The 26,699-nt window shown below is 24.9% G+C and overlaps 2 protein-coding genes across 2 annotated transcripts in view; both read left to right on the top strand.

Moving 5' to 3' along the window:
- Tfb1 (transcription factor B1) overlaps nt 1–10,276 on the top strand; it is a 106,251-nt gene extending 95,975 nt beyond the window's left edge. The window contains exon 15 of the mRNA XM_067273653.1: nt 10,267–10,276. The gene's annotated coding sequence lies outside the window, so the exon portion shown is untranslated. The remainder of the gene's footprint in view (nt 1–10,266) is intronic.
- The window catches only part of LOC136977971 (patatin-like phospholipase domain-containing protein 2), a 29,045-nt gene extending 4,817 nt beyond the window's left edge, over nt 1–24,228 (top strand). The window contains exons 2-9 of the mRNA XM_067273587.1: nt 9,271–9,503; nt 9,582–9,647; nt 12,470–12,619; nt 15,314–15,431; nt 16,665–16,847; nt 16,931–17,066; nt 20,128–20,247; nt 23,156–24,228. Coding sequence (XP_067129688.1) covers nt 9,271–9,503; nt 9,582–9,647; nt 12,470–12,619; nt 15,314–15,431; nt 16,665–16,847; nt 16,931–17,066; nt 20,128–20,247; nt 23,156–23,996 — 1,847 coding nt within the window. The 3' untranslated portion in view covers nt 23,997–24,228. The remainder of the gene's footprint in view (nt 1–9,270; nt 9,504–9,581; nt 9,648–12,469; nt 12,620–15,313; nt 15,432–16,664; nt 16,848–16,930; nt 17,067–20,127; nt 20,248–23,155) is intronic.
- The last annotated feature ends 2,471 nt before the right edge of the window (nt 24,229–26,699 follow it).

The following is a 26,699-nucleotide window of genomic DNA, read 5'->3' as shown; positions in this document are numbered from 1 at the left end:
AAGATTCATGAAGTAAACAATATTATTGATGTAATATGTATTTAAATTAAATTAAATTTTTTCATGTATAACTTAATTTCAATTTTTACTCTTAATAGTTTGAATTTTAAAAAGTTGTAAAATTATAAATTATAAATGAAGTTAAAAGAGTGTTATGTAATATTTTATAAGTCAAATAATACACAATTTACAAATTAAACTCTATTCTTTTTTTTATTTACGATATTACTTGATTTCAATATTTTTGATATGCTAATATATGTTAATTTTAGTAGGTTACTATTTATTTCAAAATATTAAAATTAGTGAAAATAATTTTAAAAATTAGCATTTTTTTAAAAAGAATTTCATGAACTTCAACATGCACTGTATAAAATGTTTCTATCTATACTTTATATGTAAGATGATCATTTTTTGTAGCATTGTTATCTATGCTATTAGATTATACAGTATTTGTAAATAAAATTTATCTAAATTTTGTTTTTTACTTATTAATAACTTATAGTTTTATTATTTATAGTTAAATGAGGAAATAGATTATTTTATTTACAGTATTTATGATTTATTATCATCATAAAAATCTGTTTTGAAATTTTTAAAATTCTTTTAAGTATTGGAAGCTAAGTATCTAATAAAAGCTCTTTCTAAAACCTTTGCATTACTCATTCTATCATAGTTTTTGCCTGTGGAAAGTCATTACTCCAAAAGCATATATTTTTGATTGCAAATTTAAATTGATTTACAATCCACACCCACTTTCAAATTGTCTTTTAAAAATATAATCTGTGGGTATACATATGAAAATATAGTATATGATACAAGTACTTTTTATATAGCTGAAACAGGCTTTTGATTTAAATAAACAGGATGGAGCATAATTGTGTTTGAATTAATGAGAGAATTTTTACATTGACTTAAATAGGAACAGATGGGACTAGCTTCTAATTGAATTAAGAGGAAATTTGATAATTCAAATTAATTAGAATCTACTGTATTTTAATAGTTTATTATTTTAATTCTACTCAGAGACAGTAGATGAAATTAAAAATTAGAAAATTCATAATAATTGATTTAATTTTTGAAACAAAAATGAATGAGCTTGATGTTTGTTTCTGAATATTGTATAACAATTTAAAAAATGTAAGTGTGACTGATTTTAATTAATCTAATTATAAAAATAAATATATAAATGTTTGAATAAGGCAGGTTGTATTATTTTTTAACATTTTATTTAATCTTGATTTTTTTTTAATTAAATTTATTAGTATTACAGAGTATTGCAGATAATTAATGAACTATCAATACCACCTTCTGTACCGAGAAATGTTTATTAAACAAAACACAAACATTACAGATAATACTTTATTAAATTTACAGATGAATATGTCCTACATTAAAAATCCATAGTTTTAATCCATAATTTAATTATTATCCATTATTGACAATTTTGTTAAAAGACCTACTTAATTTATTGATATATATATTTTTTTCTTTTATTAGAATTAAGAATTATTGTTAATATAAATCATTATTTATTTCAGTACAAACTTTGAGTGACAAATGATGAATCACAGATATAGATACATATTAATTATAATAGCAATGCAAGCTGGTATATCTCTATCTTGTTTCAGTTTGATCCATTGACCAACAATAAACAAGAATTGCACATGTTGAATATTGGTTGTGTTAGTTAACAAAAACAAAAATCTGAACGTTAACTGTCAGATACTTTGTCAATCAATTAACATTATCAATATAAACAGATTGATTTATACATAAACTTTTTAATTTGTCTGTTTATAAGAGATATGCAACAATATGAATAGTATGAAATTTGAAAATAAAACAAAAATAGCAAAACTAGCTTCATTGTGTAATTTTGAATATTTTAAGAAAAAGTTTCAAAGTAAAATGTTAATAGGAAAAAATATTCAGTTGTAGTAGTAGTGTTTGTAATTTTATTCATTTTTTTTAATAGTTTTCATTAAATAATATGAAGTGTTAATTCCTATAAGATATAATATGGTACTTTTATTTTTTGTACCATTAACTGCTTTGTTTCATAGTTATTGATCAATCTTTTATACTTAGAGATGATGCAAATAACATGTAAACTTTACTGTATCAGTTAGTTTTATAATGTTATACCTAGTATGTAAATAAAATTAATTACATTAATTTGTTGTTTAGAAACTATATGAAATATATATGATGATCAAACAAAAACACTGGGTGCTGCATTTATGCATATATGCTATATGATTTAAGCATTTCAATGAAAGTGAATTGGAAGAAGAGACAGAAAGCTGAATATGTCAAAATTATTTTGGATTATGGTATGTTGTTATCTGTAAAGTAGAAAATTTCCTACTATGTATTTGAAAGATTTATTCATAAATTTTTATAACAATTTTACAAGAAAAGCAATTTCGTTTTACATAGGGACAATTTTAACATTTATTTTTAAAATTGTAAATTTTATGATCCTGATTGTTTTAAAATTTTATTTTATTAAATTTTAAAACAAAATGAAATTTTTTAAATGTTTTAATCAGTTTAAAGTTAATATTTTTAGTTGTTAGTAGTTGACTAAATAAAACTTTATACAATAAAAATGTTTAGAAAAAAATTTCTTCAAATTTTTAATAGTATTATAGTATTAATATTTTAGGAAATACATTAAAAAACAAATATTAAATTTAAATTAATTCTATAACCTGATAAATAATTTTCATTTTTTTACTTCTCTATTGCATTTCTATCTCATCCTGTTTCATACATTTAAAGTGTTTAACTGTTAAAAAATTTTTTTATCTTGGTAACTTTGATCTTTTATCATGATTCTGAAGCATAATCATAAATTAGCATTTCTATATCTTCCAGCAATATACCTATATTATGACATTAAGGGATAAGAGTATCAATTTTTATTTTAAATCACAGAAGCCAAATTTGGATTAAAATATTTGTCTCAACTACAAAAAAAAAAAAAAAGTAATTTAAAGTATTGTTTAATAATTGTGCCAAATATATATTAAACTTGTTAAAAATATATTTTTAAAAATATTTTGTGGTTTTTTAAATTAAAAAAATTAATTTTAGTCTTTATAAGATTCTTTGTATAAAGTTAATAAAGTATAAAATTTCTGAAATTTAATTTAAATATTCTAACAATAAATATAAGCTTAAATATATTTTACAAATACAGTTTCTATTACAATTATTTTAATATGAATAATTTTAAAAATTATTTCTGAAATTTATAATCAATACCGGAATATGACAGGGATTATTGATTAGATATATGTATTAATATCAATTCAATAGTCAATTAATATCTGAACAAATAATATAAATTATGAAGAAAGGAAAGTACTTTGATCTTTTGTAGGTTAGTGACTTGGAATTTAATTTTTTTTTTTTTTCATCTTATTTTTGATCAAGGTTACAATTTCAAAATAATTCTTTTCTCTGCTCAGAAATAATGTCCTCAGCCTTGACCTGGTAATTTATCCAGCCAGCTATTCGTTTTTAAAACAGGTTTAATATATATTTTTACTGTTAATGGATAGCTAAAAATATAGAATTTAAATAAAAAGAAGGTCCAATACAGAATTAGCTTTTCTGACATTGTCATTTTCTTTTTACCATTTATTTTTATTCAGAACTTTTTCAGCATTAATATATGATATGTACAAACTAAGTTTTCTTAAAGTTTGCTCATTATTTTAAACAATATTTGAGAATATTAGAATTGTGTGTGTTAGTTAGTATTACAAATTCATTAGGTATGCATCTGAATATTAAAGAAATCATTTTTAAATTAATAATAATTAAATTTAACAAATTTTAAATTATTATTCTCTTCTTTTCCTTTTTTTCCTTAGATTTTTTTCATTTCATATTCTAAAATAAAACTTCATGGCATTAGACAGATTTAAATTTAGGAATATTCAAAAGTAGTTTGTTTTAAAATAATTAATTAATAAATTTGTTTATTAATTGTTTTGTTGTTGTTTAACAAATTGTTTAACAAATAAAAATAAATGTATATTTAACATTTTCTTTTCTGAAATGATCTAAATTTATTTTTAAAAATTTATTGGTTTTTATTAATCAAATCATTTCAAAACTATTAGAACTATTAAAATCATATAAAAATCAGTATAAGAAGGAAGAACAAACTGTTTTTGATATTAAATTCCATTTTTTTAATTAAAATTTTAATTTTTAACTTTATTGTTTTATTTTATTTTGTTAGTAAATTATATGATTGTCACCTGAATTGTTAAGACTATAATCTCAGTTTAAAATCATCTTATGATGAATCATAATGAGATAAATGGCTCTAAGAAATTTTAAAAATTATTACTTTTTAAATTTTGCAAGATATTAATACGGAGATATTAAATTTTGTACATTTAAGAAGTTTGTTGGCTCATTTATGAAATAAATTAAAAATCACTTTCATTATTACCAGTTTTATATCATCTATAACTAAAATCAAATTATTAGTGTTAGAATTAATATTTATAATTTTAAAAACTGAATATGCACACCAGTGACCAAGTGGATAAAACCACTAAACGTTGATAGTTGGTCATGGGTTTGCACCTCACTAATGAACTGGAAGTTTTCCGGGTTTTCTTGTTAATAACAGCTAAATAAGAGCCACTTTCCTATCAACTGAAGAGGAAACTTTAACCAAAATACATTTTGACTGATAGACAATTTTTGTAAAAAAGAAAAACTGTTATAAAAATAAGATTAAATTAGTAATTAAATAATAAAGGTATAACCATGTATGTAAGCCAAAAAATTGTTATATTAAAATAAAAACACAAAATTTAGTGTTTTTCCATTTCATATTATATGAATTTAATCTACATAAACATGGAATTATAAATATTGTATTAATTAATTTTATTAAATTGTACTTTTAAATTTAATATTTTTAATTTTTTAAAGAAATTCTTTATATTATTGAATGAGTATTCAAACACCAAAAAAAGAATTGAAAAAGGCAGTGGTGAATAATTAATTTGTTAAAAATATATAGTACATTGATTACTGCAGTCATAGATTACACAATTGTGGTGTTTTTAAAATAAACAATTGCAAATTAAATGGAATATTATCTAGAAAATGATAATTTGCATATATTTAATTAATAAACAAAATGTTCAAATTGTTATATAGAAAAGACATTACATTGAATTAGATATTAGAAATATAGATAATTTAGTTATTTGTGATTCAATATCATTAATCAGATTTAATCATCAACTATTTAGTCTTATTGATGAAATAATGAAATCAGTTTTTAATATATTCATTTAATATATTAAATTTTTTTTTTAACTCTATGAACAATAATAAATTTTTCACAGGGATAAAAATAATTCAATTTCAGTAATGGTAAAGCTACATTATATATTACATTTTCCTCTTACTGTATAGTAATAAAAATAATCATGATATTTAACTTTTAATAGAAATGAAATTATAAATTATTCTTTGTCAAATTTATAAATATTGTTTCTAATATTAAAAATATTTTCAATTTTTCAAAAAAGTATGAATTTGTATTATTGGTACAAATATAAATGAATGCGAGGTAAAAGAAATTATTTAGTTATTCATCTTGATTTATTAAATTTTCTATAGATGTTTGAAAAAGGCAAATTAAAGCAATTGATTGCTCTTATTTTATTGATATATTCAAGAAGAATTAATAATATAAAATTCAGTGTTGTTTTGTTTTTATTTTTAATCATATTTCAGTATGTAATATTGCAAAATCACATTTAATGAACAAATATTTAAATATTTGTTCATTAAATGTGATTTAATAATATTTAAATAAAAAGTATTTAATTACCAGGAACAACAACAACAACACATTTCCTATTTGCTACAAAACATTTTATTTTTAATGGTTTATTTAATATCGACTAAAATAAGTGTCAATGCTGTTTTCTTTAAGAAATATATGACATTTTTAGGATAACTTACTTTCTAATCAGGAAAATTTGAGAAATTTATTTGCTTGATTAAACATATGAATTTTTTTCTCTATGATATATATAAAATTCTCAAAATTTACAATAAAAATTATTTCTCCATGTGAAATAAATTTTGCATATATATTACTTTTCTCTCATAAATTATGAAAATTATCTACAAGTCAGACAAAGTTGTATTGTATTATAACCAGGGCTATTTTTCACAGGAAGTCTGGTCTGTTGTACCAGCAGTTGCTGAGTAAAAACAATTCTTTATGTTCAGTCACCATAAATGCTTACTTTACTTTGAAGTAAAATTTAAATATTATAAAAATAATTATAACAAAATTTTTGTCATTAATTTAAAGATTTTGTTCCAACGGTAATTCAGTAAAAAGCTTTTTCAGTATATTATATAATGTGAAATAAAATCTGAGTCTGTAATTTATATAAAGAAATAAATTAAATTTTATTATCCTCTAAATATAATGGCATGAAAAAAACCTTTTAACTTTGTAATAATTTGTATTTAAATTGGATAAATTTTCTTTACATTCAGATAATGACTCCTTATACAGTATTATAAATTCAGATATTTTAAAAATCAAAGCCCGTTTTTTTTTCTTTAAATTAAATATTTAATCCAATTCAAAAAGAAGTGATATTTAAAATGCTGTTATATTGTTTTTTTGATTTGAAAAATATTACTTTAAAATGAATAATCATGTATTTAGTATGTTAATATATTAACAGAATTTAACTGTCACTCTTATAAAAGCGTTACTAAAGCAAAAAATCTTATTAAATGCAATTTAAAATATCATTATTTTTTATTTGTTAAATATCATCTAAAATATGATTTGAAAGGCTAAGCAAGATATTGTTTTCAAAGAAACAAATCACAATTAAAAAAAATGTTTGGTTTTGATTGAGAAATTATTTCAAATTTGGAAAACCTGTAAAGAAAATAATAACTATAAAATAAAATGAAACATGTTGCTTAGCTTATTAGAATCAACACTTAACCGATTAAATTAATTACTTTTGTGATTTTTTCCTTCAAGTTATTTTTAATTTATTAATAACATAATATAATTTTATTACATTAATATAATATATTTCTAATAAATATCATATGGGTAGATATAGAATATTACAATTGTTGTTTTTATACGCTTTTGATATAATAATTAAAAGTAATTATTTAATATGTATTTATTCTATTATATAATAGCTGTTTCTTGAAAATATCCATTTCTATAATTATATTTTGCTATAAATAATAGTACTGCTAATAACAACTTTTTGTATAGTACCAAGTAAAATGAAATCTCATTCATTCTATCAACTTGTTGACTCACTTTACTGTGATTTATTGTGATAATGAGTAGCAATATTTAAATAAAACAATTGAGTTTTAAGCTGAAAACAAGATTTAAACACTTTTATAACTGTTTTCTAGTAGATATTGTCTTTTCAATATATTTTTGAGCTTTCTTCAGTTATTATTCATTCAGATTTTCAGTATAGAAAATCTTAATTTAATAAAGATTTTCATCTTTTATTTGAATGATTTTTATATTCATAAATTCTAAGTTTATCAAATAAATGAATTTTTATTTCTAAAAATAAATAATATAATTTTTTTTCTCTAAAATTATTAGTCGAAGCTTCCTTTTTTATGTAATTGTATCTATTGAAATAGTGACGAAATAAAACTACGTATTTGCAAAAATAGATGCAATATTTGACATTTGTAAGGAAATAGGTTTTTTTGCAATATTCAAAAATGAAATAAAATTGTTTCAAAAACCTGACCATCGCTTTGATCTACATAATACAATTTTTTGGCACTTGGCCAGATAAAGCTAACCTAAGTTTATCAGATTTATAAGTACGTAATAGATAAACTGTACAAGCTTATTCACACCAACATTTTAAAATGAACCAAAAAAATTTGAAAATTTCATTTTATGAAATTGTTTATTAAGACAAAATACAACAGTATTGATTTAGATAATTTTGATAATTTTTCTTTATAATGGAATCATATCAGTTGTTTTATGTTTTTGATTAACAAGTGGAACAGATGATTATCATTATTCTATTGTTCTTCCCATAATCAAAAATGATTATCATGCAAATAATGAACTTTCATATGTACTATGACAGATAATAACAATATAATTATGTTCTTTTATTTTTTGAGAACACATGGTAACATTCTTTATTTTTATTAGTGCATTGAGCAATAAAGTTTTAAACAAAGTTATTATTATAAATATGCACATGTTTAGCATATTTGTGTTAATTATTTGCATGGCTAATGTAATTATTAATCATTAATATTAAAGTGCCTTTCAGAATTTATCTGATTGGCAGATAGAAAATATGTAATCAAATGTTTATTATCTTGGAGGTCACTGATTTTGGATCTGTTTTGACAAGATTTGCTGACTAATTCAGAATTACTTTTAAAGATTTTAATTAATTCTAATTATTTTGTGTAGAAGGACTCATACTGATTCAAATTATTGTATTTTATTTGTGTGTTCATTTAGTTTTTTTTAATTTGAAATTATTTTCACTTGTTGTTAAATTGGAAGTAGCAAAATATCATTCAAATCATTTTAAAACATTTTTTATTTGATAGTTGTAGAAGCCTTAAAGTGAAAATGATGGTATTTTCAAGGTTTCAGTTATTTATTTATTGTTTATCTCATGCTGAATTTTATTTATTTTGAAATCTAAAGTATTAAATTGGAAACTGTTATTAACTAACTCTGTGATGTTATTTTAAAAAATGCTCATCACCACACTATATATAATTTATATTATTAGAAAAATAGTTTAGTTTTCAAATTTCATTCTATATAGTACCATGATGATTTCATTCAAATGAAAATTCATTCTTAAAATTTCAAATATCTTTTTACATATGACCTTTTTAGATAGTCTCTCTTCTAATAAATTATATAAACATGCCATTTTAAGATTTCATAGCATTTAGATTTTATTAAGATTTCTCTTCCTATTTATAGTCTGTTCATATTTTTCACTTTTGAAAGTTTTTTATAAATATAACTTGATTAATTTATGTATTATTTTTGAAATAATTATTTCACATTATAAAGGTAATTTATTCATTTAAATTACTTATTTGATAAATATTAATTTAATTCAATTTATCATTTTATGCTTAATATTGAAATACGTGCATATAGAATAAGAGTTAAATGTGAAAAAAATTATCTTTTTATAGGTGAGAGTACAAGCGATGTCTTAAGAATTGCAGGTGAAGCAAGAGCTCGTGTTCTCGGTCCGTTACATCCACGATTTGATCTCAATAAAATCTTGTATGAAGGATTAATTAGATTGTTACCAGAAGATGCTCATCTCAGATGTACTGGTCGTCTTCATGTTTCACTTACTCGCTGCAATGATGGAAAGAATTTATTGTTATCAGAATTTGACAGCAGAGACGAGCTTATTCAAGTAAAATAAAATTTAGATAATCTATTAATTGGAATTTTATTTTAAATTTTTTAAATTATTGTTTGTTTTATTTTAAAGGCATTGCTCTGTACTTGTTTCATTCCTCTCTATTCTGGTTTTATGCCCCCAACAATACGTGGAGTGGTAAGTTGAAAGATTAATAGCATTCATTTTTTGATAATATAAATGTTCCTTAAAAATATATGTTTAATTTTTTTTATCATTATCATAATCATCAGTCAAAGAAAGATTGGGTTTTTGTATAGAGGAAGATAGGGCGTTATTGACATAATAAACTTTTGCAATGTCCATACCTGTTTATAATAAGAGTTCTAGGAAAACAAAAAATATTGCAAATACATAAGCAAGATCTGTTCTAGACAGAAACAATATACTGTTTTTTATGCGTTAAACTGCTGATCATTTATTGGTCTAGAACAAGGATAGCGATCTTTTTTGAGTCCATGTGTCATATAGTAAGCATACTTATCTTTAAAATGTTTATGCATGCCCAAAGTTTCAGATTTCAAATAATGATATTTAAATAAATGAAATGAATATGCTTTAATTAGAGTCAATGTAAAAAAAAAATGATTGAAAAAGGATGTATGATGAAAAACCGAAAAGATAATTGATAAAGACAAGGTTATAAACCAAAATCATATATGTTGCTTAGCATAGGTTTGCCACCCTTGATTTAGAAGCCTTAATTAGGATTTTGCAAAACTAAAGATGGGCAAACGTCACTTTTCCCAAATTTGAATATTAACCAGATTTTGAATGTTTGAATACTTAGTGAACTTAATTAAAATAAACAATTTAAAAAATACAAACAATTTACTAAATTTATTTGTATTATGTAAATTTGTATTTGTAATTTAATGTAAATTTAACAATTGTTCAAACTTCAAAGTATTGCTTTTTAAAAACACTTATGATGACAAATACAGTTTATCAGACCATCTGCAATTCAGTTTGTCATGTATGTGTTAATAAAAGATTATTCAAATATTTTTAATTTTTGGGTTAGCCCCCTTTAGGTATTTCTGCCACTATGACTGTACATTTGATGAAATATTGGAGGTGGTTCTTAATTTTCGAATTTTTTTTTTTTTTTTTATGCAATATTAGAGATCTCAAATCTTGAGTATTTTCTAGTATTAGAGTATTTAAGTGTTTGTGGATAGTATTTGCCCATCTCTGGCAAAATGGGTCAAATTACTGGTTGTCTTAGGGATATCTGTTTTGGAGAATTATTGGTTTATAATTGTTATACAAAATCAGGTCTTAAACATATGACATGTATTTTCTATAATTTTTCATGTAAATTTATATTTTAATATGAGGAAAATGTCACAAATACCTGAAGCAATATAACATATTACATCAGGATGCAAGTCCTTATACTACAGTTACATGATGAAAGTTAATCCTAACAAAGCCTGTGAATGGAACTGAGTTAGCTAATCCTAATCTCTTTTCTAACAACTGGGTTATTTTAGCACCATTTCTGCAATGGAATTAACCTTTAAGTAGGTTAGTGGCATTACATCATATCATTTTGTTTTGTATATGCATTGTTTTTTGATTTTCCGTAATTTTATCTCATTTCATTCAAAACAACTTGATTATAAGTAATATGTAAAATATTATTTTACTATATATAAAAGATAAGTGAAAACAGATATTGGAATGAGAAAGAAGTTTATTAATAGAAGTTTGGGAAACTCATTTATGTGAACCTTGATCAAATAAGCTAAATTTTACAGTAAATTTTTAAAAAGTGCAAAAAATGTAAAAGATCTTTTATGATATTACTGAAGACATTCATGTCATTGTTTAATTAATGCCAGCAATTATAACTGCAAAACATCTAATTGCAGAATTTTCATATCTATCCTAGTAGATGTATTACTTGTGCCCTCTTCTGGAATTAATAACTAGAAGAATAACATTGTGCCAATCTAAATTAACTCAAATTTCTTATGCACAGTGTCTTGATTTTTATTGTTGGGATAAATCTTATCTTGATTATCTTTTTTGTCATCAGGGTCAGCCTTTTAATGGGACAAATGGGGCACATGGCCCAAGGTGAGATGCTGAAGGTGTAGGGGCATCAAAAATAAAGAAAAAAAATAAAACAAAAAATAATAGAAAATGTTAAAAATAAATTGTAAAATACAGAAATTATAAAAAGAAGAAAAAAAAAACATTCTTGAGAAGATGTGTGCTAGTCAAATGAAAGCAATGAAAATGCAATTATCTTAAATCTAAATAGGAGGAGGTTTCTGTAAAAGTTACTATCAATAAAATGTTTTAACCTGTATCTCTGTACCTCTGGAATTTTTATTTGGGAGGAGGAACTTGACATAGGGTGCAAAATCCACTCTTTCTTCAAGGTGCCATATTACCATATATTCCTGTTTGTTGTGTAAATGTAGTATTAATGCAGATCAAACATCAAATAACAAATGTAAACTATATTAAATCTTGCACATACATACAAATAAACATATCTTATCATGCAAATTAGCATGTGTATTTTATAATAATTATGGTAGTTTTTAATTACAGGTAAAACAAAACAGTCCATGACAATAAACCAGATATCACAGCCATTATTCTCAAACAAAATAAAATCATATGCTTAATGGATATTTATTTCAAATGCCAACAATATACAAAATACCCATTCAAATAAATTTAATAACTACACAAGACTTGTTTAAAAAATAAAACATTTAATGGAAAAAAATAAAACGTGGTTTCTGCCTTTAGTCTTTTTGTAAGTTTTTTAATTTAAATAATGTGTGCTTGAGTTGTTACTATTGGCTGTTAAATTTATTATCTTTTTCAATACTAAAAATTTTTTAAAAGACATTATTATTATTATTAAACTATTTTATGATAAAATGTATAGCTGGTTACATTTATAAAAATCTGTTTTTAATTTTTTTTATTTCTAGTCTTACATAGATGGAGGTTTCAGTAACAATCAACCTATTTTAGATGAAAATACAATAACTGTTTCTCCATTTGCTGGAGAGAGTGATATTTGCCCTGAAGACACATCATTTAATGTACTTCAGTTTCACGTGTCCAATACCAGTATTGCTGTAAGTTATAATGATTTTTTATATAAGCAACTAACATTTAGATTTGGACTTAAATAAAATTTAAAAGATTAAATATTAGATTTAGAGACTTTAATATTAATTTTGTTTAAATGTTTTCTTTTTTAAGAGGAGAAAAATATTCAGATTCTATATTTTATATATTTAAAATAAAAAATTGCTAAAAAAGATTGTTTAAACAAAACTACCATATATTTCTGCGGATAAGACTATAGTTGAATCATAAAAAAAGGCCCCCAAAATCCGGGGTCGTCTTATAGGACAGATACAAAACAATTAGATTGAAATTTATATAAATAAAAACCATTATAAAAAAACAGACAAACCATAATTATTTACTAGTAGAGACTAGGACATGTCCACAAAATAAAATAACCCATATGACGTTTTTGTGAATAGTCAAGGTGCCTGAATGCCCGAATCAGTGCAAATATTTGCAAGAAAGTAAGGCAGAAAATAAAATTTGTTCATTCGAAAAATTATGAATAGGTCATAATTCTGTATACACTATACAGTATCATTATCCAGATGATGATCGCTGATCTAAACTAAATTCATAGGCCATTGATAGTTTGGGGGTCGTCTTATAGGACAGATATATGCTAAAACTATAAAACTTTGCCGAAAATTTATACCTTGTTTTATCTGAAGGTCGTCTTATCCGCAGAAATATACGGTAATTACAATGGAAAGTTGAATATCTGAACTTGATGGACCAGAGTCTTTTGGATAAATGAAATTTCGAATAATCCAGAAACTCATTTGTTTCAAGTTTCAGGTACATCAAGCATTGTACATTTAAATTTTCATGAAGTATAAATACTGTAATGCAAATATTGTTGTATTTGAAAGTAAATTAATTTACTCAAAATCTAATTTATAATGTTGCTATAATTTTGTGGTGCTACAATCACTATTTGTTGTAGTAATTTCCTGTTATACGGAGAGTTGGGTCTTTATGTACTATTTGGTCTCTTGTACTATTATAGCGCAGAGTATAATACAGAATAAAAATAGAACGTATAGAATACAGTACATCTCTACGCATTTTTTTTTTTTTTTTAAATATTTTGGATAATCAAGTTTCTTTGTAATTGGATATAATCTTTCAAAACATTTATTCAGATCATTTGTCAAGTAATTGGAATTTTATTAGGCAAGAGATCTTATCTTTCATCAAAAATTACTTTGCAGTATGTTTGATTCATATTCATGATACAGTGATTCAAGATTCATCTTTAACTGTCTTGATTATCATTCAATATAGTAACTTTTAGTTATTTTTGAAATCCTAAACTATATATATCAGCAAATATGTATGAAAATAACAATATTAATATTATTCCTTTTGTATAAAAAAGACATTGCATACTGTTGTTGATTTTAATTTTGAGATGCTTGAATATGGTTGATGTATCAATAATCACATTAAGTTTGATTTATGCAGATAAATAGAAGTTTGTTTGTTTTAAGTTAAAAAATTCTGATGAAATTTTTAATTTGAAGAAAATACTATTTTATAACAAGCAAATATTTATTGTGACATCTTCACAATGTCAGGCTGTAATTTTTAATCAATCATTTTATTATTATTTAATCATATTTTTAATTTATTTAATTTAAAATATATGCTCTCCATCTCAAATTAGTAGTGGCTTGCCCCTGTGCATTGTATTTTTCCTTTAACAATAGAGTTGTGCCAGTCATCTGTCTAACACCTTTCATGAGAAAATGTTTGAATTGAAATAACATGACTTCTGGTACAAACCAGAAGTTCATATATGGTTATTCGAGGCCTCTTGCACCTAAGCTTTCCATATCTGGTCTCATCCTTTATCTAACTAACTCCTTTCTCAAGATTAAGGAAAGACTGACAGATGGATGGATAGACAGACAATAGTGGGAATTTATAGCTCTACAAATTTTTAAATTGCAGCCCAATAATAAATGAAGTAAACATGGTGTTAAAAAATTTTTTTTATAACAAGTATTTTTACAACAAAATCTTATATAACAAAATGCTGAGAATTTTAAAATTTACAGCAAAATTTGAGATATTCATTAGTCTGATTATGACAATTTTGTATCATTGAAAGTACTTGTGTTATAAGAAAGGATTTTAATGCCATCTGACGACATGTTTACATTATTTATTATTATATTACAACATTTGGCCTAGAGTTTGACTTACTATTCATCTAAATACTACTTTACTTTTTTCAGATTTTGTTTTTGGCATTTTTGTATTGTCAGATAATAATGTAGTTTTATTGTTAAAAGTTGTTGATATGAAATATAAACAAAACATTATTTAGTTTAAGAATTGAAATACTTTATTTTAAATGTAAAAAAAAATTATTAAAAATTTTTATGTAGCCAGTTTTTTTAAATTAAATATAAAGAATTTAAGTTTTTTAAAGATGTTAATGTAAAATACTATATTGTTATGGTTTAAAATGTGTATATAATTAATTTTAATTTTAGTATATGGAATTAAACAATTGCTTAAAGCAAAATGTGATGATACTAATCACTAATACTAATATTACAATACATGAAAAATAAAATTTAGATTTAGTTTTATCAAAAAACTAAAAATAAAATACTAAGTATTAATTTGTTTTATAACAAATATTTATTTAACCATTTAATAAATATTTTATTAAACTTTTTTAGATTTCAGCTGGTAATTTGTATAGATTTGCAAGTACCTTATTTCCTCCACATCCTGAAATATTGAGTCAGATATGTCAACAAGGATTTGATGATGCTTTAAAATTTCTTCAAAGAAATAGTAAGTAGTTAAATTATTAAGAAAATAATTAAATTACAATGAAAATGTAATCAATAAAATTTGATTTTTATTAAGACAATAATAATTAGAACAAAAATATTAGAATTTTTATTTGTCTCGATAATTTCTCATCAGTTTATCATATTTCAAAAACATTTTTTGTTTTTAATCTATTAATTATGTTTCTGATTTATTAAGTAAGTTAGATCTAACTGGAGAAATAAGCAAAAGAAACAATGCACCCTGTAACTCCAGCAGTATATTAAATATACTGCTGGAGTTACAAGGTGCATTCTGATTTAATTAAAAATTATTTCTTAAAACTATAAATGTTCTAAATTAACAAGTAATTTGTTCATTGTTAGTGAGTTTCTTATAAATATTCAATATGCTTAAATACTCAATTATTCGTTGAGAGTTTAAAATGGAATAAAAAAAATGTGTACTTAGAAAAGAATTGAAAAATGTAAATTTACATCAGTGGTGACCAAACTATGGTCCCATAGCCAAATCCAGCCATTGTATATGTTTTGTACACATTACTTATAAATGTTAGAAATAACTTACTTTTAGTGTATGTACAACTTATGTATAATTTTGCTTGCTAATTGAAAAGTTTTGACATCACTGCTTTATATCATTTATAAAAAAATGTAGACTAAAAAGTAATGAACAAAACAAAACAAAAAAAAATGAAGTATGAAGAAAAATTGTATTACATTTTGTTATTTTAATATAATATTACAATATTTTGATATAATATATAAAAATAATAAGGTATTTATTGTGCCAAGCCTTTGTTGCAAAGGTGTCCTACCACATACACTACAAAACAGTCTAGAAACATGAGAGCTTTATAACATCACACTACAGAAGACTGCCATAACACATGCTACACAGGAAATTCTTAAACACAGACAGCATATAAACAAAACATTTTTTTGTTCTGTTGCCTTTGGTTCAGCATAGCATAAGACATTAGTATATATGCTGTATAGAATACACTGCACATAAACACCATCATAGTAATAATACCTAAATTATAATGATTAAATTAAAGTTACATTTTGATAGTTTGCTATTTTTATTTTTACATAGTTAATAAATAAACTGAAAGGGAAATAATCTTGTCACTTTAACATAGTAATATATATTCAATATTGGGTAACCAATGAATAATTATAGTTTATTGCTATTATAAAATAATAAACTTTATTTATATTTAATTTTCAGACATAATATCATGCACAAGGTGTCTAGCAGTTCAGTCTAGTTTTGGTATAGCAGAAAGTAAAGTACAGGTTGAGACTAAAGAAACTGAAATTAGAAATGAACATCCTGATGATGATTGTATTGACTGCAGGTATAGACGTCAAATGGCACTATTAGATAGTTTACCTGAAGCTGTAGTTAAAGGTAATTAACTTATATTTTTTCATATATTTGATGTGAATAATTGCAAACTTTATGTAATAATGATTTTTTTTTTTTTGTTTTAGCAATTCAAGAAGCTTCTGATAAAGTAAACAAAGGCATTATCAATTATCTCTTTAGGCATCATCCAATAAAAATATTACCATTCCTTGTTCTTCCTTATGTTCTGCCATTTGAACTTACTTTTTCTGTTGCCTGGAAGTAAGCAAATTGTTTTTTCAAACTTTATAAACTTACATTATAATTTGTAATGAAATGCACAAAGCATTTTTACATTGATATACAAGTTATTTGTCATTTCTGATATCATTCTAAAGACTATTAGCATATATATTGATAGTTGAACCCCATTTATTTGTTTCTCAGTTGTATGTTTTTTGCAGTTATGTTAAGTATTTTCTGTATGGTGCTTTCTCCATTGTAAAGCACTTCAATTACACATTTTTCATTTAAATGACTGCACTTATATGTCATATTTTTCAGTGTCCTACAGCACTTTTCTTCTCATTTATGTATTTTTTATTTTGAAATGGAAAAATTTTAAATGATAATTCACTTTTTCACGTTTTTAATAATATATTCACTTCTACCACTGACAGAAAATTGCCAGCAAATGCAAAAAGCAGAATAAATCATATCATGTACTTAACATGTGATGATGTTTCTGATGAATTTTTCCATTTAGCAAATAGCTCTGTTGGTCCAACACATTAAAAATTTTAACTTTTTCATAATTTGTAGTGTAAGCCAATTTCACTATGTGAATGAAAATCATTTTCCAGTTTTTCATTCATTTTCACTGTTTGCTATCAGTGCAAGCTAAGCTTTAGAATGACTGTTCATTCTTTCATGTGACTGGAGTTTAAACAGGAAGAGATAACTAATGTCACATACCAGTATGGGACAAGTCCATTGAAAAAAGAAACAGTTTGATTAATTTTTTAAAAGTATGACCTAATTTCACACAGTTTTAATTTTCCTTTTACATGTTCAAATCTATTATGCATATAGTAAATTGAAACTTTTTTGTTAAGAAGTGCAGTATTATGTACAAATTCATTTGTGCTGCACTATACTTATGACTTTTAAAGTCATTCTTGAAGCAAAAGTAGTTTCATTTATACATTTTTCTCAGTTATATGAGAGTTTTCTTAATTTCCATGAAAAACATATAAATGGAGTTTGACTAAATCAAACAAATTTTTCATTTTAAATTTTACCTATTTAATAAGTTGTTTTTAATTATGATAATTAGATTACTGACCACAGACACAAAGTTAGTATCTCTAAACTAAACTGTTCAAGAAATCTAAAAAACTGTTAAAGAAAATCTAGCCATTTTTGTTTTTAACCTGTTTTATGAACTACAAACAACAACATTGAGGAACTTCATCCTTCAATGCAAATTTTAAAAGCAAATTTAGAAAATTTTTATAATTTAGAATAAAATTAGAAAAGATCATTTTACAAATTTTACCATGAAAAACATTTTTACTGTTAACATCTTTTCATAAATTAAATTTTTATGGATCCAGGGTTTATTTTAAAAATAATAGCTCTAGAAATTTTTGTTCATTTTTCATTTCTTTTGTGTTATAGTTATCTTTGTCATAAGTCATTATTAACACATTTTTTAGTTAATCAAATAGAATTAGTATATATTTCAAACAAAATAGTTAAAATATAATTTATTTAATGTACAAAAGAAAAATTATGATTGTGATTGATTCTTATTGAACTGCACATTATATATTTTAAAAATATTTAAAAATTAATAATTATCAAAATAATTTAAATATAAATTTAAATTTTGTAATATCCTCTGTGTTGTTAAATCAAAATATATATTGAATTCATTTTTAATACTAGTAGATTAATACTGAGGTCCTTTAGAGTTATCAATTTTTACAACTTTTTTATTAGCAATGTTATTTATTTTATTTTAATGGATTAAAATGATGTTTTTTAAGTAAATGGGGTTAGTTTCATGTAATGTAATTTTTTCCCTATATCATCAATTTGCAATGCCTAATACTTGTAAAGTTTTTATCATTTGATATTCTGTATTCTGATTGTTCTAAAAATATTCTGTGTTTTTATAATATACAAACTATTTTTAGAACAATAATTTTGCATTTCAAGGTTATGAAACATGTTTAGCTTGTTTTGAAATGATCTCAGACAATTGATAATTTTGTACTTTTCTGTTTGATGCCCTCTAGATATGCTATTAATAGACATCATTTCATTGTTTTTCTTATATCAAAATTTCTTCTCCTTTAATGATTGAGACTCAGTTAAATTACTGAAGAAAGATCTGTAATTTAACTGTTTCAAAATTATTACCAAAGATGAATACACTTGCAGATCTTTATGAACTGTCCCAATACAATATTATATTTATAGTTATACTTTTACATTTTAAGATTTTAAATTTAAAATTTTAATAAAATCAAAATTATTATATTATAATTAATGTTACAAATATACTTCTACATAGAATTAAGAAAACCTTTTTTGATTAAGAATATTAGATTCAGTTTTATACATTGAAGAATGAATCTGTAAATATTTTTGTGTACATATTCATACATTTTTGTTTGAATATTTTATTGAGCATTAGCATTTTATTCAGATAATTAATGTTAAAGTACATTTTTCAATATGAAGGAGTTAAAAATTTAATTTTAAAATCAAGGCCAACAACAGTCAAATTTTGTTTTTTAAACTTCAATATTACCTTGATTATATTATAGATGCCTTTAATTGACCTTGATTATATTATAATTATATTATATTATATAATTAAAATTGGCCTTGATTATATTATAGATACGGCTGATAGTTAACAGGAAAGTTAATAAGAATATTTTTTTGAAAACAAACTTAAAATTAAGTCAGTTTCTACAACTTTATTTTTAATTTTACTAATAAAAGTTTTATGAAATTTAATAAAATTTCTGATTTTATGAATGGGAGATGGTAAAATAGTCAGATTTAAATTTTTAAAAATATATATATCTAAATTTTATAAATTCATTCTATTTCTTCTGTAAAAAATTTATTATATAAAATATGATTTTCCAATGTACTTGATACAGTTTTAACAAAAAAATGAATTTAGATTTTTGTGCCTTTGTATCAGTAATCTCAAAATTAAATATTTATTTACAATTTAATCACATATTTCAATAGTTAAGAATCAGTATTCAAGTCTATTGTAAATAGTTAATATTTAATATTACACTTTATTTCCTTATAGAGTATGGAAATTATTACCATTTATACAAGCTGAAATGAAAAATAGTTTTCATGGATTTATATCATTAGCAAAAGGATTGTTGAACAAATTTGATAGCAAAAGGCATCAATACAGTGCAAAGTAAGTGTTAATTGTTGATTTATTTCAAGTATATTTATATTATATGTTGAATTTTTTTAATTAACTTTAACTAAAGTTAAAGCTAATTAATTAACTAGTTTAAACATTACATATAGTTCTATGATCATATTCTTTACTTGATAATTGTGATCAGTCATATTTTAAGTACTTTTCCCATGGCAATAAATATACATGAACCCCATTTGTGGTTATTACAAAACAGTAAAAAAATTGGACTTGTTTATTTTGAAACAAAATTTGTTTAACAAATAAAGTACTGTATTTGAGCTATGGTTTCAAAAAAATTGGCTCAATCACTGTAACAATTGTGCATTACATGCCTGAAAGCATTACTCTTCCAAAAAATTGGAGGCAATAAAGGTACACACAAACAACATTTGCCAGACATTCCTCAGCTGGACATGCAAATATTTTGCTGCTTTGTTTATTGCTCAGTTGGCAATGTGCAAATAAATGAAATATAAAATTTTGTGTAGTCTTTGTTTAAAATGTAAAAATGGCAAGACAAAAACTATGATTGCAAATATACTATAAGATCCTCCAGAAACAACTATACAGCTGATTGATTAAGAATTGTATTTAAATCAGTCTACAGTCAGAATTTTTCTCAGACATTAACTGGTTCTACCTGCATCTGGATGCAGTAATAGCAGATCACCACTGATTGCTGTCAGGAAAGATTGAATTTTCCATTGGCTTGTCATAAAATATCAATTTGGTACATTCATGGAAGCTTCCATGAATATACCAAAAACTGTGGAGTGAACAAATAGGCTGACCTGTATCTCAATGAATTGCTGGCAACAGATTATGTGACATTGCATACAATTCATACAAGAGTAAGCAAAAGCCTATTTTGATGCCAGTTCAGTAAAAGAAGTGGTTTGCACATATGGGCTAGGGACCTCCTGTCTTGGATTATCTCAGTGACTGGGGGTAATTTGGTATGATGAGTGATCTTTTCCAGTCGTGTATGGAAATATTGGACATGTTCATTTGGCTGGTAGATGATTAACTCACCTAAAACTGTGTGAAGCAGGAGGTCAAGTTCCCAAGCATAGTTTGAGTGTGGGGAGTGTTTTAGTATTCTAGCATTGATGATTTGTTTCTGAATGATGGAATTGTCAATGTGGAATGCTACCAGGCAATTTTGCGTTATCATTTATTGCATTTTGTAGTCCATCTTTGGTCACAGGAAGATGCAATCTTCCAGCAATATCTTACCAAGCCACACACTGTGTACCCTTCTAATGCTTGGTTTTTCCAAAATCGAATCCAAGTCTTGGACTGGGTTCCAAATTCTCTTGATCTGAACCCAATCGAAGACCTTTGGCATATCCTCAAGAAAGAGGTATGAAAACACAAGCCCAAACAAATGATCAGCTGAAAATAGTTCTTCAGGAAGCATGGATCAACATTCCACAAGATCTTTACCATGCCTATGTCACATTGATGTGTAGGCCAATGAGTATGCTGCAAAGGGAGGGACCTGCTAAATGGTAATTGTTTGTGAATGCTGGTTGCATGTAAATTTATTGCCTCCAATTTTTTGGAGGAGTAATAATTTCAGGAATTTATGGAGACACCTGTTAGTGATTGAGCCAATTTCTTTTTAGAAATCATAACTCAAGTAGAATATGTTATTTGTTATAAATTAGTTTTGTTTCAAATGCAAACAAGTCCAGCATTCTTACTATTTATAACCATGAATAGGTTGTGCATATGTTTATTGTTATGAGAAAGGTAATTTATGAAATATTGATCATTATATTAAACTGAAGATTAGACAAAATGAATTTTAGATAAAGTGAAACATGGAATTACTAAATAATAATTTAGAAATTTTTAAAAGATTTGAGTGACTTGTAAAATTTCATTGTAATTATTTCTTCATTTTCCAGATGTTTTATGAAATAGGAAAAGCCTAAAACAATATTTGATCATTTTTATGTGAAATATTGAAACTTTTTCTGTAATGTTAAGTTTCATTTTTACTTCAATTACCAATCTTGGCATTTTCTGGCTTCTTTGAAACTTTTTATAAATTTATGTGGTGGATACAAGTGGTTTAACAACTGAGAAGATTAATTTTATAGTATTTATTTTAAATACTCAGACTTACTGCTGGATTTTCAAGGCAGTTAAAAGGCATTAGCCACTTTGGCAATATCAAATCTGGACAAATTCTGGAAAAATTTTACAAGTTTTTCATGGATGGTTTATCTTAGTTATGTTGGACCCCATCCCTCACTACCCAGTTTCTCCAATCCACACCCATTGTTGGTTTGGCCCTCAATGGGTATAGGAAAAAAGACCTTAGTGCTCACAAGACAGAAGGAGCAAAAAAGTGCTTAGAACATTGAGGAAAATTATTTATAAATACAATGTTATAAAATTATTTTGCATATTATTGTAATGTATCAAATTTTCTATAACTAGAAACTGTTGATCATAAGTATTTAAATTCTGAAAAAACATCTTTTTACATTTTGAGAATAGACTTTTTTAAATCTTCATGCAAGTCATTTTTTTTTATTTCATATCCATTAATTGCATAGATTTGTTGCTATGAATTCATAGCATACAATAGCATTTTCAGTTGTTTAAAAAGTGGCTAAAACTTTTGATAACTTTCTCAAATTTTTTAATTTGAAGAAGTTGTCAATGTTAAATTTGTTTTTATAATTTAATCATCTTTAATGATTTAAATGAATAGATTATATTTGAATATTGCTTCAGTTACTTATTAAATTTTAGAATGTATAAATTATAATCACACTTATATAATGATCAATCATGATTTAATTTTGTTTTTTACTCTTAAACTAAAAAATCTCTAAAATATTTTAAAAATTAACATTTTATTTTAATTTACACTAATTATTTTGTATTTTCAGGTTCTCTCCTGTCAATTGGCTATTACTGAATTTGATTATGCGAACAAAGATATGTCTTCCATTTTACCAGAATTTGATAATCTGGCCGAGTCTACCGGAAATAAGGAATTATCTTGGACCGAAAGAAACAAATCTGCCAGGCAGAAACGAATGTCTTATGCTGGATTTGGAAATACTCCTTGCCAGCAACCGCTACGAAGAAAATCCATGGTTGAGATTATGCCCGAGAGGGTGATGAAAAACATGAAATTTGGATTTACTGTCAACTGGGCTGAACCTAATGTCATCACTGAAAAGAAGAAGAAAACGGTCATTGATGCTTTCAAGAATTTACAAAATAACAGCACAGAATCCAATCCATTTGAAATAGCAAGTAAAGTACTGGATTGGGAAAAGGATTATATCGAGTATATAGAACCCGAAAATGCAGATTCTTTTGAACAAGCACTAGAAGTGACAAATAGCAACGAGGCAGTAATGGCCTTTTTCTATAAAGATGACAAGAATGTTAAAGTTACAGAAATATTTAATATATCTGAGGATAACAATACCATTAGTATGACAGATGACGAAAAAGAATTAAATAGTAATCTGCAGTGGGACTCAGACTATGACATGTGTTCCTCTTCTCATTCAGAATTTGAAGTAATGGACTACTCTCAGTCAGTTTCATTAGAAGACAATATTATAGATTCTTCCACCCATAAGACCTCACCCTTCAATTTGGAAACCGTAGACTCTTATAGTCGGGAAGTTCACGCCGAACAGTTATGCCGTACTCGTAAGAAGTCTGTACTTAGAAAATCTTCCTTTATCTATGCTGACAAGTAAAATTAGATGATTACATTGCAATGTATATACAGTATATATGATTTGGAGTTTCGCTATCATATACATATCAAGTGCAATTTTTAAAACACAAAAATATTTTACATGTTTTTAATGTAATTATATAATTTAATTTCATATTTTAATATAAAATCCTGTGTACATGTGCATGAAATCTGTGCAGCTAAACTTTTAACAGTAAGATTTTATGCAATAAATGTTATGTTTAATATTATGATGTATTTATTATAAGTATTTAAATAATTGTAATACTTAATTACAGGAATTTTTAATTGAGTAAAATACATTTTAAAAAATATGTATTGTAATTTTAAATTAATTCAAACTGGAGATAATTTTGGCATTTTTACCTAATGATAATTATCATTAGAAGTTGTATTTTGATCTGTAAACATTTAAGTGTATTTAATCCATTATAGGGTTGCTTTATGAAGATTAATTTAAATTTTATAATAAGCAAAGTGATACCTAATATTCAAATTATTTGATAGCTTTGATTTTAATTATTGAAAGTCTTTTATTTAATTGCCATGAAATCCTGGGTTTTTTATTTATACCAGTATTTTTTAGGAATTTTTAAAAAGTATTGAGTAAATATATTTTTAGGAATCATTATTAGTATACAGTATGTCCTATAAATCACTTCATTTATTCACTATGCTACGATTTGGCTGAAAGTAAACAGTGAAAACGTTTGTGATGTGACATATACCAGGTTATAAAAATAGGTTGCCTGCCCTCTGGTTCCTGTTCCAACGTCTGTGATAATACATTTGATTAAAATTTGTATTTAGTATTAAAACGCAAATGTGAACAAAAACCATAACACCCATGTCTACAAGAGAAATTTCTATGTAGAATGTGAATAGGATGCCAAAATCCGTGGATGCTCAAGTACTTCATATATTAGTAAAATGGCATTAGTATTTGCACATCTTCCCGTATAATTTAAATTACGCAGCATTTACATTGTATTAGGTATTTTATGATAATGGTTATTATACAAGCTTTTTGGGATGCAATTTGAAAAAAATTGTAGACGTATAAATTCCCCACTGTCTTTCCTTAATTTCGAGAAAGAAATTAGATAGATGAATTCCGAGACCAGATATGAAAACCTTAGGGGCAGGAAACCCTATTGACTATACACGAACTTCCGGTCCAAACCGGAAGTCACGTTATTTCAATTCAAAATTTTTCCCTAAAAGCAGTTAATAGAGGTTGCGGCCGAAGTTCAAACGTTAAACTTGTACGGCAAGCAGAAGTACACATTTGACGTTTGAACTCCAAGTAAAACACTGCGCCACACGTTCACGTCGTACACTGACAACAACATCCTCATGGGATGTTGAAAAATGGCGAAACACGTTTAACAACGACGAATGTTACTAGTGAAGGTAAATAAACAAATTAAACTGTTTAAAAGTGTTTGTAGGATGTTTAATAACACTAAATAATTATTTTTAATTAGCGTCGTGTCTCCTACCATACGATAGGACTAGCTCATACTTTTGTTGAAGGAAGTAGTGGCTTATGTATATCCGAAAGCAGCTCGGGAAATTATTTGTAGAAAATTTACAAACCTATTACGCTGTTGATGGTAAAAGATGCCGTGAAAGAACAAACCTACTTTACAGAATTATCATAAGCTATTATGAACACAAATATGTGTGAATTCTATAGGCACTTCACATCGCTTGCAAAAAAATTGAATAATTAGACAATTTTAATCCAGAAATTATTTGTTTCTTTACAATACTATTCATAAATGCTTAAATAATGATTATTTTTAAAAAAATACGTCATCATTTTAACCGCAAACACAAAAAAATAAAGACGTTTAGGCCGAACTTTTACTTGCTATGCTAGACGTAGCGAACGCCATTATCAACCTTCTAGAATTACCAGATGGCGGCGCTCGACGACCGACGTTCACGTTTTGGGCTGAAAACGACGGCTGCAACCTCTAATACATGATCGGCATGATTCTATTGTTAAAGGATGTACAGGGGCAAGACACTACTAATTGGAGGTGGAGTACTAATTTTAAATGAAATAAATTAAAAATTGCAGCCCGCCATTGTGACGATCTCACAATAAATAATCACTCGTTTTACTTTTTAAAATAATACAGTATATAGGACTATTCAGTACAGACGAAATCGTCGTAAGCCTAACTACAGTATATAGTACAAGTCAGCAGTCATTTTCTTTCAACACTCAGGTCATTAAACGAAAGCAATCTGCAAGAATAAACGCATTATTTAAGATACAAGCAAATTCAATGTTTAGGTTTTGAATCCTTCTGGAATTTTTTTCTGAATGAAAATATTCGGAATCCGCGGCTACGGAGGGCCGACTATACTTGGTACAGGGCCGGATCATCTCATAGACAAACGAGACAAATGTCTAGGGCCCGGTCAAACCGTCTATTTTGAAAAGATTTGTAAATAAGATAGTTTACTTTTCTGAATTTTTAAATAAAGTTTATTCATATTTATATACTTTTTAAAAACTATCTTGGCTTTTATTTAAATGATCTTTTTCATTATTCAATTTACCTCTCATTGGTAAAATATTATATTATTTAAATATTAACCAAAAATGTTAAATTAAACAATTAATATTTTAAGGTAATATTGTTATTGTATAACAACTTTTGTTAGACATTTAATAAAATAAATT

The sequence above is a fragment of the Centruroides vittatus genome, unplaced genomic scaffold (genome assembly GCF_030686945.1).
Source record: "Centruroides vittatus isolate TY-2023 unplaced genomic scaffold, ASM3068694v2 contig_484, whole genome shotgun sequence".
NCBI lineage: Eukaryota > Metazoa > Arthropoda > Arachnida > Scorpiones > Buthidae > Centruroides > Centruroides vittatus.
Note: the sequence above shows the minus strand (reverse complement) of the source record. Positions and strands in the feature narration are given on the sequence as shown.